Source organism: Haplochromis burtoni, unplaced genomic scaffold (assembly GCF_018398535.1).
Source record: "Haplochromis burtoni strain Fernald_Lab_line unplaced genomic scaffold, NCSU_Asbu1 Contig_247, whole genome shotgun sequence".
Taxonomy (NCBI): domain Eukaryota; kingdom Metazoa; phylum Chordata; class Actinopteri; order Cichliformes; family Cichlidae; genus Haplochromis; species Haplochromis burtoni.
This window is the reverse complement of record NW_024582608.1, coordinates 865,181-879,265: the sequence shown is the minus strand read 5'-3', so window position 1 is coordinate 879,265 and position 14,085 is coordinate 865,181. Positions and strand designations below refer to the sequence as shown.

General features: G+C 39.0%; 1 protein-coding gene across 4 annotated transcripts in view; it reads right to left on the bottom strand.

Moving 5' to 3' along the window:
- gabrg2 (gamma-aminobutyric acid type A receptor subunit gamma2) overlaps window positions 1-14,085 on the bottom strand; it is a 44,112-nt gene that overhangs the window by 4,001 nt on the left and 26,026 nt on the right. For 2 of the 4 annotated variants that reach the window (XM_042227166.1, XM_042227167.1), the window contains exons 7-9: window positions 5,629-5,781; window positions 3,715-3,920; window positions 2,272-2,295 (exon numbers count right to left, since the gene is read on the bottom strand). In XM_042227166.1, the coding sequence (XP_042083100.1) occupies window positions 2,272-2,295; window positions 3,715-3,920; window positions 5,629-5,781 (383 nt within the window). The remainder of the gene's footprint in view (window positions 1-2,271; window positions 2,296-3,714; window positions 3,921-5,628; window positions 5,782-14,085) is intronic. The other 2 variants (XM_042227168.1, XM_042227169.1) reach the window with 1 other exon arrangement.

Genomic DNA, 14,085 nt, shown 5'->3' with positions numbered 1-14,085 from the left:
CCATACTGCTTTACTTGCCAGCTATACAAAGCTAGTGCTGGGCAATGGGCCCTCCATTTCTTATTGTGATGCTCTGCATTCAAAACATTACATTAAATAATCCTACAAAATGTCAACGAAAGCAGATGATTATTCATATTTTGTTCTCTGACATTTTAAAGATCTTTTTAACACTCAGTGATTTTGGAACAGAATGGATGTTTTTCTGAAAATTCATTTAAGAGATATGTTGTAACTGGCTTATGATGCATCATGTAGCTAAGAGAAAGCATGTGCTGGCAATTATGCAGCACAAAGCTCAGTATTTTTCCAACCTACTCTTTCTGTAACTAGATGGGTTAAAATAAACCCTCTTTTCAATCTGTGCTCACCACTGCAGGGCACACGGCTTTCATTTGTTAAGGTTTCTAAAATAGGACAGTGACATCAGTCACTTGTTGGTCCTGTCATTCTAAAGAGAGACAATTAGTATTCAAATAGACCATTTTCATTAGCCTTTATCTTCAAATGCCATGTCACCTTTGCACAAATTGGAAGTCTTGCTGTTTGGCAGATTAAATGCTTTTCTTCCCTTTGACAAAAGTTTCCTTGACCTTGCTGATAAACTAGGGTGTCAGCCTCATGCTTTAAAAGGAGTCTGTTAGTTAAGTGTACTCCAAGAATTTCGTATGCTCTCTGCCCACTGTAAAAACTAAAGATTTAGATTATTTCTCAGATATTGTCTCCATTATGGAGAGACTATAGATAGCTAACAGGGACGATAATCTATAATTTTGCACTCCATATTTGGAGTGCCAGTGTAGTCTATAAGTGACTGCACTTACACTCCAATTATAGTTTACAACACAAATTCATATTCTGTTTTGTGAGAATATAAACACTTTTAATGAGTTAACAACCATCTCAAAACGGCGAATGCTTTTTGTTTTCATCTGCCTCATTATTGCTTTTGTTCCTTTTCAATATAGTATATAGAAAAGGCATGTTTACTGCAAAAGAAAAAAAAAATATAAATGCAGTTTTAGTTTAATACACCTCATTATCTGCTGTAAGCATGCAACCATAAACAAGCTTAAAATACAGCTCAAAATAATGTTCATTCCCTGAAACTGAAATTGCCCAGCACTAGTGCAAAAATCTGCTGACCCTTTGAAAAGGATACATAACCACAACAAAATGACGCACAGGTTAGTTTCAGCATTTTGTCCTCTTAACGGACCATATGTGAAGTTAATGACGGGATTAGCAGAGCAGGTTATGGCTCCATTCTCAAAGGGGGATTGGTTGCACTGAAGAAAGCGCAGTGGAAGCTCAAGCAGAAGGAGCATTAACAGCATCCCGCCGCATGGCCTGGTCAAGCTGGGCAATGCTGAGTCGGTGTTAGCAAAAGATATAAAGAAATAAAAACAAAGAACCAACACAGTGGCATTTGCAGCTTTAACCGACTGAAAGGAGACAACCGCTCTGAGAAGACAAAAGATTCAGAAACACTCAGGATTAATACTGCTTATCTAGCTTAAGCTGATAATTTGTAGTAGTGTTTCCACATTGCAAGTGGTGATTTTTAACAACACATTTAGATTCCTGGAAATCTAACTAATCTTACTTTAAATTATTTAGTCTAGAAAAGTATCAGCAGTTTGTGGTTTAAGATAAATTTAAATCTTTGCTTGCTTTCGCCTACCCTGGACGCTTGTTAGGTGTTTGTCTCACTGTGTGTTAATCCTTTAAATGGTTTCCAATTTAATTTAGACCTAGCACACTGCATGGGTTGTCTATTTCAGTCTGTTAAGGCTCTGCTGACTCTATAGGAAGCGTCAGGTTGAGAAGCCCAACAAACACACAGGTATAGATTAACTGGCAGAAGAAGGGAAAGAAGAGGAAGCTATTGTAGCAGCTGCTAGTTCGCTGTGGTAACAACAACAACAAAGAGTGAAACAGGACAGAGGGAGCCAGAATTAAGTCCACACTGAGCCTGGAATATTACATTCTTCCTGACATGGGATGTGTGGGATGCTTATTTGAATTTTAAACACTGCAAGTATGTCTGGCTGGCTGCCTCCGCACTGTGCACTGCAGAGCGCCCTTTTTAATGCTATCTGTGATACCTATTTAGTAAATGAGGAGGAGTACAGTAAGAATGCAGGTAGATAAAGAGGGAATATAGAGAGGTGTATCAGCTTTAGAACAGACAGAAAAAAGCAGTGAGGTACTGGGGGCTCAGAGAGCCAAAATGCAGCAGACACATGCAGTCAGACACAGGCAATATACCTTTGAGGAAAAGAGCCGGAGGAGCTTTTGTCCCAACAGGAGAAAAAGAATATGTGGAATTGAAAGAGAGTAACACAACAGGACAAAACAAAACAGAACAAAAACACAGAATACATGTAAACAGAGAATTAAGAAAATAACCATAAAAAATAAAGAGAAACACAAAGAAAATGTGTGATAATTACACATACTGCACTATTTAACTCAAAATGGAAAGAGAGGATATATATTGCAAGGAGACATACATATTATGAACGGACACAGGGGGAGATGTATGGTAGGATACATGTATTTTACATGCTTCTTAGGCCAGCACTGCCTTAGGAAAACATTACATCCACTTTAATTCAAGCTTTACAAACTCCTTGCGACTGTGACTTCATCGTATCTTCAAGTTTTTAATTACACAGTACTTCACTAGCTTTGTAGTCGGTGTCACTATACGTAGTTTATTTAATTGTAATTCCTGAGAATATTTCAAATTCTTCAAAGGGTCATATCACATGTAGCTGAAACAGCAAATAGTAATGAAATACTAAAATGGAAGAAAAAAAGAAAGCCTCTCTTTGCTTGACTTGGTCTTCCCCTCTGAAATAGCAAACTAGCACTACACCTTCCACTTCATTATTCCTTTATTCACACGCAAGACATTCTGACTATATGCAAAACCTTAGTTACAGAGCCTACAGCTAGATCACCTCAATTTTCACCACTTTTCATTTGAATGATTCTCATCAACACATGGTGGTGTACTTGATTTAAGCTCTAATGTCTTTCACTGAAAAGCCTTGTTAAAACAATTATTATCCTTCCCCCCCAAAAAACGGCTGGAACTTTGTCTTGCCATAAAGTAAATAGCACCAGAGGTATATTTAAACATTTTTTAATTAAAAATTGTTCCTCTTACACAAATCAACTTTAAATGATTCGAGAAAAATTGCTAGTTTTGCTGTATACCATAAACATCCTCCAAAATATTAGGTCAGAGATCATGGTCCTTAAACTGAGCTGGCATGATCTCTTGGGGGCTTAAGACTTGTAAAGTATGAGGCAACTCAACTGTCATGTGACCTGGATCTAAATTACAACTGTAGCAGATGTGTAGAGGATTATGAAAGATTTGACCTGCTTGCATTACTCATTGAGTAATTTGAGGTGGCGGCCATTGGGAAAATACTGTCTTAGGAATTCTAAGCACTGTAGAGCTTTTTTGCACCTTATTCCAGTACTGTAACAGAGTGGGGGAGGGGAAAAAACATGTGAAGTGATAATCTGACCATTTATCTAACTAATAATTTAAAATACACATCACAGAAATAGTAAACACTTAATCTTAAAACGTTATTTGTGGTCTCATTGTTAATTCGAAGATCCATAGTTGAGAAACTCCTAATGATTAAAAATGAAAAGAAAAGTTCAGTTTAGTTTTGGAAAGACACCCACCGGATTCTTCTTCTTCTTGTCCTTTTTGGCACTCGGCTTTCTGTTGCTGACAAAGTAGTGCAGTGTGCCGTACTCTATAAGTGCGGCGAAGACGAAAATGAAGCAGACAGACACAAAGAGGTCCATGGCTGTCACATAGGAAACTTTTGGAAGAGATTTCCTGGCAATAGTACTCAATGTGGTCATGGTCAGCACTGTGGTAATGCCTGGTAATAAAATAACAGGAAAAAGGAAAACAATCAGAACAGTTTTAACAATAATGACAGATTACAAGTTCGATTATTCTTGCTATGTATAATTTGCACATCCCAAGTTCCTATTATATGTTTAAAAATGCTCTCTTCATATGCATGATGTCTATGCACTGTATATTGTATCAGTATAAAAGGCTAAAAAAAAGTGTCTTTTGATTTGTTAGCTCTTAACACTGGAATAGCCATGTGGGAATAGCGAGCAGCTGTTTTACTGTTGCCTTGATCCACATAGCTACTTACTGGTTGACATTTCAACTGCAATTGACCACAACAGTGACATACTGCATTGCTATATCCACCATCTGCTAACCCTTTTACTCACTCTGTTGGGCTCTAATGATGATGTAGATGGAGGCAGAGTGATGGCACATGACGAGGAAATGTGTTTGTAAGTACACATACACAGCAGATTACCAACAACACCATCACAATCCCCAAACACCAACAAAAAAGCAACTAACAAGCCCGCCTTCTTCCCTTTAAATAGACCATACGTGTTAGGGGACTCGCTTCGTATATAAAGAAGATGATTTATGTCTAAATTTAATGTGGCCTGAAGGATATCAGTCTGCGCCAAGATTAACACTGTAGTACTGTGAGTGAATTGATATATTTCTGGATGGCATTGAAGGATTATGAATTATGTCATCTGAATTAATCCGCTTCCTAGCCACCAGGCTCCACGCACCTTCTGCATCATGTTTTAAAAAGGAAATTAAGACATTTCACTCTTGGTATAATTTTAGCAGGGAATTAACTGTGTTATTACTACAACTGCAAATCACGTCTGGACTCCAGAGGCTGAAAAACAAGAAAACAACCTATTTTTAGAAAGATTAATGACAGACAAAGCAGTGATGGTAGGAAGGTGGAAAGGGGATTTTTGGCCAGAAGGGATTATTTTACATAAAGTTACTCCTGCTAATACTAATAATCACACCACATGGACTTCAGGTCAGGTTTTGGAGCCTCGAGGGTCTAAAAAAAGCTGACAAAAGAATATTTTTTCTTACTCCATCACAAGAAAACCTTGTCCATTAGGGCAAGTTCAAAACCTGAAAAATTCTCTTGAAATTCTCCTTTTTTCCCTCCCCTTGGTACATGCAGGCAGGGTGCCTCTTTGCATTCTGTGAGGAAGCCACCTGCATTATTATTGTGCTGACGAGGCATCTCTGCATCTTCCTTTCTGCATTGCATAATTACTGCCTCATTAAGGCATGCGTGCAAACATATGTGCTAGGACAGGCTCTTCTAATCAAGATGCACTAGATTCCTAAGCAGATGTGTTGCCCCTGACTGGAAACAGCGTATGTGAAAAGAGAAGACAAAATGAAAAGAACAACAAGAAATGGGACGCTTGAGCAGACTGTTTTACAATATGAGTGTGCTGCCTAATCACCACAGAAGTCAGATGTGTTTTACCAGGGGGAGTAATTAAAGCAAAGATTGTGTCAGGGTTAAGTGGACTGATTGAAAAAAAAAAGAATTAAAGCAATTCTGATAAAGCCTTGTGATTTTTACACAAAGGAGAGATATCTATAAAAGAACAAAAAAAAGCAAAAACATTTAATTCATATTCATTTTTCTTTGCTGATGAACTTGCATACTTTTGCTTTAAACAGTCAGAGGCAGCAATGACATCATGTTTTTTTTTCCTTACCTAATGATGTCCTGGCAGGCACTGCATCCTTGTTGATCCAAAATGAGACCCAGGAGAGGACAACAATAAGTGTGCATGGGATGTACGTTTGGATTGTAAAGTAACCCATTCTCCTGCTCAGATCAAAGTACACAGTCAGCACCACATAGTCTCCTGGACAGACATAAAATACAAGAAGAGGGTAAAAAGAGTGAGAGCATGGAAATGTATAACAAGGCATCAGGAAGATAACACACGAAGCATACAGTTTACTGTGTGCGTTATTTATGTTATCATGTAGTGTAAAATATGCAGAACTGAGAAGAGTGATTAGTATCAAGAACTGATTCACAGTCCATACAGAAGTACTGTAGGACCAGTGCGAGTTAAGCAATTTCACACTGTCTGCTTATGAAGAAGGCAGCTCAAAGAATGCTGTCAAGACAGAAACACCAAGCATAGATTAGACAAACTGTTAGGTCTTCAATACTTAATGTTGTGTAACCACAGTCTTGACTGCATGTCTGCCCAAGGCAACCTGAGATCTAAAATGGAACAGAGCGATTCAGAGAGCTGAAGCTGGACTTGCTTGGATGCACAAACACAAACGCTTGTCTCCTGCCAGTATTTAGCCGGAACATGAACACCACCGTCCAGCTGATGATGAGCCATCCCTGGGCTGGCTAGCTGACTCAAGCAGATGTTGGGTGTTAAAAGGTTGAGGTTAGCTGAGCCCAGAAAGACCTGACCCTGACAATATGGATGATCTAGCCTGCCTGTTTAAAATGCATGCTAAGCATGCGTGCCAAACATGCGAGGACTCACAAATGCACAAATGTTCACACACACACTTTTCAAATGTGCATCTAACATCCTGTAATGAGGCTGAATTGATCATGATCATCTAAATAGAAAGACAGTCATGTTGGAACACGCACAAACACACACGTTGCCTCAGCTTTACAACACAGCTTTACTTGCCAATAGCTACTGTCCATTTTTTTTTTTTTTTTTTTTTTTTTGCTGTCTACCAATGCACCTGTCTGTTTCTGGGAGTCTAATGACAGTTCGCTGCTGGCCTCCAGCTCAGTCAGATGTCTGCTAATTGATTAACATCACACAATTAACTGTGTCAAGAACCTCCCCTGGCCTCTCGCTATGGCTTGTAACCTGTGGGGCAGGAATATACTCTCTGATATATCTCCGTGCGTGTGTGTGTGTGTTTAAGCACCCATGGCACACCATAGCCTATGCAGCTGGGGAATGAACAGCTGGCTAATAATTTCTCTCATGAGAAAGGGCACACAACACATACTGCAGTGGAAAACAGCCAACATCTGTGTATTTTTCCATTAATGAGAGACAGAGAGAGAAAGCGAGGAGGCTGTCAGTGTTTATTATGTCTGTGGCCATGCGCAGGCTGTATATCGCCACAGACCTCATAGCAACTGCACAAGGGCCAAATCTTCCTGATGTATTCCAGCACACACCCCTTTCATTCACCTGGCCATCGATGGCGTCATCAAATAAGCAGTGTGTAATAACCCCAGCAGCACAACTATAACTGTTCATATCGCCATGTGTGTTTTCTATCGATGCAGGCAGGTGCACGAGATATTACAGTGCACTGACTGGATTTGTAAGATTATAGGAGAGACACGAAGGCTGCTCTCAGGGGTCAGGCGGCTCAGTGTTTTGTTTTTATTAATATTACATTAGCAGGGGCCCAAAACCGAGACCCTTGACAGCTGAGAAGCCTCCAGTTTATACGCTTATTTCAGCTTTGTCAGCAGCACAAAGCCTCCTTCAGATTTTCCCAGACTCATAACAATAATGGAGTTTCCACCACAGGGGTGAGGTCGGTTGGTGTAAGACCCTTCTGCTCCATGTTTCTCTTCATCTGTTTGCTGGTTTCATTACAGGCCGCAGCACTTGCCAAAAAGACACTCTGAGGAGGTGTTATCGACCGATGCCCTTTATTCTGGCAGCGCGATGTGTTAGTATCAGAACGTCTGCCATTACAGCCCTGTAGTATTGCAGCAGTTTGTTAATCATGTCTCTAGTCCACTCAAAACAAAATGGCTTCCAGCTCCCTGGCTAGTTTAAGTTCATCACGCCACAACGTACATTAACTGTAAGTAAATTGTTTGTGTGTGTGTGTGTGTGTGTGTGTACATGAGGTTATATTCTACTGCGCTGGAGCTGGAATGTCAATCATCTAAACATCTATGTCCACTCTCCCTCTAACTGAGGTGCTCAAACTAATTTTAACTCAAACACATGAGCTTTTTTCTATCTTCACAGTGTCTCTAGAAAGCGTTCCCTTTCTAACGCTGCTAATGCTACCGATAATAATACAGGTGTGATACTATTTATTAGATCTCACAACTTTCCATGTGCATCTAATAATATCCACATGTTCAGTGATACACTAAGTCTTTGATTCATCTTCATCATTGCGTTCAACGTCATGTCCAGTAACACACAAATCTCACTTTCTCCTTTCTTTGCCACTCTTTCACTGACATTCGTGCCAACCCTTCCAGTCTTATTGCATAATTGCACCACTATCAATTCAGCCCAACCTTTTCTGTTTATAATTTAGGAATGATGAATGGTGATGACAGCTGCGTGGGGAAAAAAAAAAATCAACCACGCAGCAAAAAGCTCAAAACTATTGTTTACATTAAGATATGTTTTCACCTATTTTTATTAGGATCACACGTTTTCTTGGCAAAAGTGATTTACTTCGAGCTGATGCAATCTACAAAAAGCAATAAAAACTCGGCAGGCACGATCATTCATCAGAAAAGAGTGTTGCTTTATTGTTAAAAGCCGCAGAGACAACACACTAGATACAATTAGACGCACACAAGAAACAAAAAGAGGATCAGTCTTCCAGTATGAACCTTCTACTGTGGTGTAACAGTAGATACATTTTATTATAAACACACATTTGCTCTATCGTTATGTGTTTGATACACGAGTATACACAATCAGTGTGACCATACAATATTATAAAATAGCCCCAGTAGGTCAAAAGAATGAAACATTTTAATTCTGGATTGCTGACCTTAGGGGAAAAAGAATGTCATATGAGAATATCATTCTGCTGGCAGCCAGGCTTTAAATTGGTGTAGATATGGATGGGCAGGGAGGACCTGAGGCACATGCTGGCCATCCAGTGAAAGCAGACAAACCAGACACACTGCAGAGCTGCTGACAGGCTGTCTTACTGAGCTCTTCTCCTGTCAAGGGTCATGTATATCGGAGGTGACAGCAGATGCTATTGTCCGTTTGTGAGAAAGAAAGGAGTTTTGTTAATGACCAGCGTAAAGCCACGGCTGGTTGCCAGGGTCAACAAGACGAACAGGCAATGTTAACGCACCACTTTCGCTGACATGACTACAGGTTATGTAGAAGTGATTAACTAGTTGCAATCCCTTTGCATTTTGCCTCCATAGCCTACAGAAGCTATTCTTCCCCGACAGTGGGCGGCAAGATGATGTCACAGGAAAAGAAAAGAAAAAAAGAAGAAAAAAAAAAGGATTAAAAAAAGCACCGCATTGTCATGGTGAGTAACTGTGGCAACACAGCAGCATGATTAAACACCAGGCAGGAGTCTACACAGTTTGATTGCCTTGTTGTTAACATTGTGTTTACTGTGACAGGGACAGATGATTATCCCTCTCCCAGACACACTAATAGCTCTCAAATTATTGAGAGCAAGACTGTTTGTAGGATTTATGACAGGTAGTCAGAAGCTGGCGAACCTATTTTCCATATAATTATTTGGCCAGTTTAGCAAAAAAAAAAAGAAAAAAGAAAAGGGAAAGGTAACACAAATTAATAAAACTTAAAACACTAAGCAAGGATTTTCAAGGTATTTACCCAAGGGCCCTATTTAAAATGAGGCCTTAAGCTGAAAATGTAGAGGCTACATTATCGCAGTTTTAATTTTACATTTTCATTTATGCTTCAGTGGCTCGTACGAAACACATTTATAATTAATCAAATCGCCACAGCAGGTCAAGGGACAGCTGCCTATCATGCCAATTTGGTATTCCAGTGTGGGCTGCACATTTTTGTGTAGAAAGTATTTCATCTGAGGCTATGAAGAACATCTTGTTCATGTTTCATCCTTTTTCAAACCCCGTAAAATATTGTATTTCTCTAAAGAATCTTTAAGGCATCTAAAACGTGTGAGTTTATTTCTGTCATATCACATAATTAAAAACAAGGACAAGACATTCCTCACTTATTTCTTGGTCTCCCCTCATTTTATCAGTTTCCCAGCTTACCTTGCCTAAAAATGGCTTCATTATTTCTTATTCACACACTGAGGAGAGATGCGATTCACACTCATTACATAAGCTTGAAGTTCAAACTCTCACTCGTTTTATTCCAGTGTTTAATGCATCGCTTCCCCCCCACCACCACCACCCCGAGTCTCATTTTCTGTTTTAATCACTTTTGGCTGGGTGACAGGACTTCTTCGCACTCAACAGTCACGACACTAGTGGAAAGACTTATTTGTGTTTCTTCAAAAAAAACAGTTTGACTACAATTCAAAATAAACAAGTCGTCTGGTAAAAGGTGACAAGAACAGAGATAGCACGGCTAATAATCACAGAGGACTTTTTCAGAAGCCGTAAGTAAGGGGAGCTAATCAGTTTAGCTTCATATTTGTATGTAAAAAGGAAAGTAAAGTCTAAAAACACACATGAATGAACTGTTGACTTGATACTTCTAGACATGTAGTCAGAAAGAAAAAAAAGTGGAGAATATTTGCAACTGTTCTCAGTAATATAGTAAAGCGCATATTTATGATTTAGCTTTTATGTTTTGCTTTGGTACACACACACGCACACACACACATACACATATACACACACAGCAAAAATAACAAGTTGTTCAATTTAAATAATTAACAGCAGCTAAACTATTTTTATGTCTGAGTGTCTGAAAGCTTTCCGGCTAAATCTAAAATTCAAGGACATGGTGGCAGAGCATATATTTGCATAAGTAAGAAACAATCAAGTGTAAAAACATCAGAGCATTAACATTTTGTCATCAAATATTCAACTGAAGAGAAATCTATAGGTACCTCCCGATCCCTTTTAGAAATGCCAGCAATAGATTTAAGACTTGCTTTTAAATATCAGAACATAAAATGAGACTGACAAATTTGGAAATTGTAATTTCCTTATTTCTTAACAGACTCACTGATCAGAGCAGATTCTAACCCCTTGCTTTTGTCCAAGTAGGGATTGACTTATTTACTTGAGTTTTGGACTGAAAACCCTGAGAGCAGTTAATCAGCATTTACTAGATATTATCTTATTGCAGTGTCAGGTTTAAAGGATCATCGACTGCCTGAAAATTAAAAATAAAATAAAATGTGTATATATATATATATATATATATATAGCAGGAATTTTCAGATATAATGGCACAATATACTGGTCCACAGTATATGGATGTTTAAATGTATATTGGATGGATAAGCTCAGAGAAATACTCTGTGAGACAAGACAATCAGTGCTCATTGTACTGCCAATAGCTTTGGGCTATTACAGATAAGAGCTTTAGATAACTGGTTTTAAGCTTTCAGTATTATTAATTATATCTGGCTTATGAACTTTATTGCCCAAAACTATAACACTAATTTATGCTTATGTATACTCAGTCTAAGTGGTGCTGTCTTAAATACCTTAACAATCTAAAAATCTTGCATGAAAAAACTTTCTTAAAAACAGCATTTTTATTGGAATATATCTATTTGGCAAATGTGCTCCGGGTGCTTAGATTTGCACATTATTCCAGTTATCTTGCATGTACATTGCGCCTCTTGGATAGTTTCACTGAAGCTAAAATATTCATGTAAAGGAAGGTTAATCCTCTTTGTAAACAGAGTCCAAGCTGGGGTGACTTGAGATTTAATTTCACTGCAACCTATGTTAACCTTACCAGTAATAGGTCTGCTTGTGTGTATTAGCCTTATTAGCATAACATGCTCCTTCCAAGGATGTGTATTGTAATATCTTATGCCACATATGACATATTGATACTAAAGAGTTTTGATACAGTAACAGAAAAAAAACTGTTAAGTGGGTGCTTAGAGTTTGGGTGAGGTACCATGCGGTGTCACTATGATTATTATTCATGGGAGTCTGCTTACTCTGTTTTATGGCAACTGTAAGTTGTATCCTCTTATGGTGTATATTAACTGGCCAGACACTGAGTATTTCACAAAAAATCTAGCCTTGTGGCTAATTACTTTGAAACACTAAGTTGCAGATTATTACCCAAGGCTAATAAGATGACTGGGAAGAATAACTAGGGCTCTGGCACGAAACTTTATAACAGTTTATTGAGCAATGAGGGGCTTGCCCTAGGAACAATTGCTCCACAGAGCAGAACTGCTTTGAGCTGCTTTTAGCCTCCAGACCATCTGCATCCATCTAAACCGGGTCACAAGAAGAGATCCCAGAAGTTCGTTTGCATTTTTACATTTAGGATTTAGTAATAGCTGCAAAATAGCTAAAAATCCCTCCTTCTCCACAATTCTTTGTGATGACCCAGGACATGAAATTTAAAGCAAGTTTCTGGCCATCCATACCACTACATTACACATAACGATCGATTAAAAACATCACTTTGTATTGCCCTGGCCTTAAAACTGTAGAAGGTAGAAATATATAGCCCTTTTTCCCATAAAAGCACTCTCTGAGAGACAAACTGGAAGGGTGCCTGCATGCACATCCATTTGTGTGTGCACACGCACATGTACACATGCATGTGCATTCTACCCCCCAGTCTCTCCATCCACCACATAAAAAAAATGAGCACAATAACGGTGCATGAATGTTGAGATTAATGCTCCAAAGGTGAAAGTATTGTGTTTAATGCTTAATCCATTATCTATGCTACATCTTCTCTTACAATGGACCTTTTTTTGCTCTTCATAATATCTTCATAATTTATACTAATAGTTTTCTTTTGGTATTGGCTCAATCTTTTAAATAGAAAAAATAATAATGAATAATACTAGTGTTGTAGCATCGTTTGGCATCACTAGTTAAAAATGTGAGAGGGCAGTGACACTCAAGTATTAATGTTAAGATGTTAAGACTTTGTCAGGCTGCATAGACGAAGCAATGTGCTGCCTTTGATAACATTATTCTGTCTGCCAGCTACTATCACTCACTGTCTTCAGTTCTTCTCCCTGTGTTCTGTATGGTCTGTCCACCACAAAATAACAAATATCTAACACAGATTGGACTGACAATATAAAATCTCAGACAGATTTAAAAACAGAAAAATCTGTTTTTCTAAATCTGCGTTCCTTTCATGTCCCCACAGGCAGCCTTTTACATGCAGGTGATCAATGAGGAGGGAAACAAGAGTCTTATTTTCTCAACGTAATCTCTTCTCCTATGGCCTATCCCCATTCCCTGTTTTTTCGTTTTTTTTTTCCAGGTGTTAATTACTGGCTTATTAGACTGTCGACTGAGAAAGGCAGAAAGAAAGAGAGCGATAAACAGAGGGGGAGGGGAGGATGCATACAAAGTAGGACACAGGAATACGCCAGGTCCAAAATAAAAATCATCTCTTTGTATGAGTGCACAAGGGAGAAGGGCTGGAGGCGGAGGGACTCTATAGAGCCAACACTCGTAAATATGAATACTCTTAGTGTATGGGGCAGGTGTATGGAATGTGTATATGGAGCATGGGGGAGGGGATGGGGGGAGCCTAAACTCGTATTTGACTTCACAAAAGGAGAATTCTGGCTGAGTCAGAGTATTTTCACTCCCACTCCTGCCCATCACACCCATCAACCAGAAGCAAGAGGGAGAACTCACAGTGAGAGGGTGGGGTAGGAGAGGATTAGGGAGAGTCGTTAGTACTGCAACAGAGTCACAGCATGGATAATAGATTGTTTCAGTGCTTCTTAACCCTTTAGAAACTATAAACCTCTAAGCCTTCAGTCACACACGCTCTAGACTGGCCAGTGACCACATGTTATCAGGTTCTGGTTTGTGTTGTATTTTTGCAAGTTCAAAGCTGCTCAATGAGGAGTTGGCAAATGTTTGCAGACAAGTAGGTATCTTGCATGCGAACTGTGGGTGACTGCTGCTATCTGCTAGTGACCAAAGCAATCACAATGAGGTTATCGGAGCAGCACTCTACACTTCTTTCCAATCAATTTCACCTACAAACCAGCAACTACTTGCCAACCTGTCGAGGAACACACATCTTTCCTAGCAAACTGTTGTCACTGCACTGACTTATGTGACTGTTGCTTTGGCAACCCATTTCACACCAACTGCCATCATCCTCCAGCAGCCACTTGCTGACTGAGGCCTTAGATAGAACCATCGCCATATATATATATATATGTTGCATCTTCAAAAAATAAAAATACAATAACTGAGCCTTACACCGGAGTATCGTTGCACTGGTTTACTGAACCTT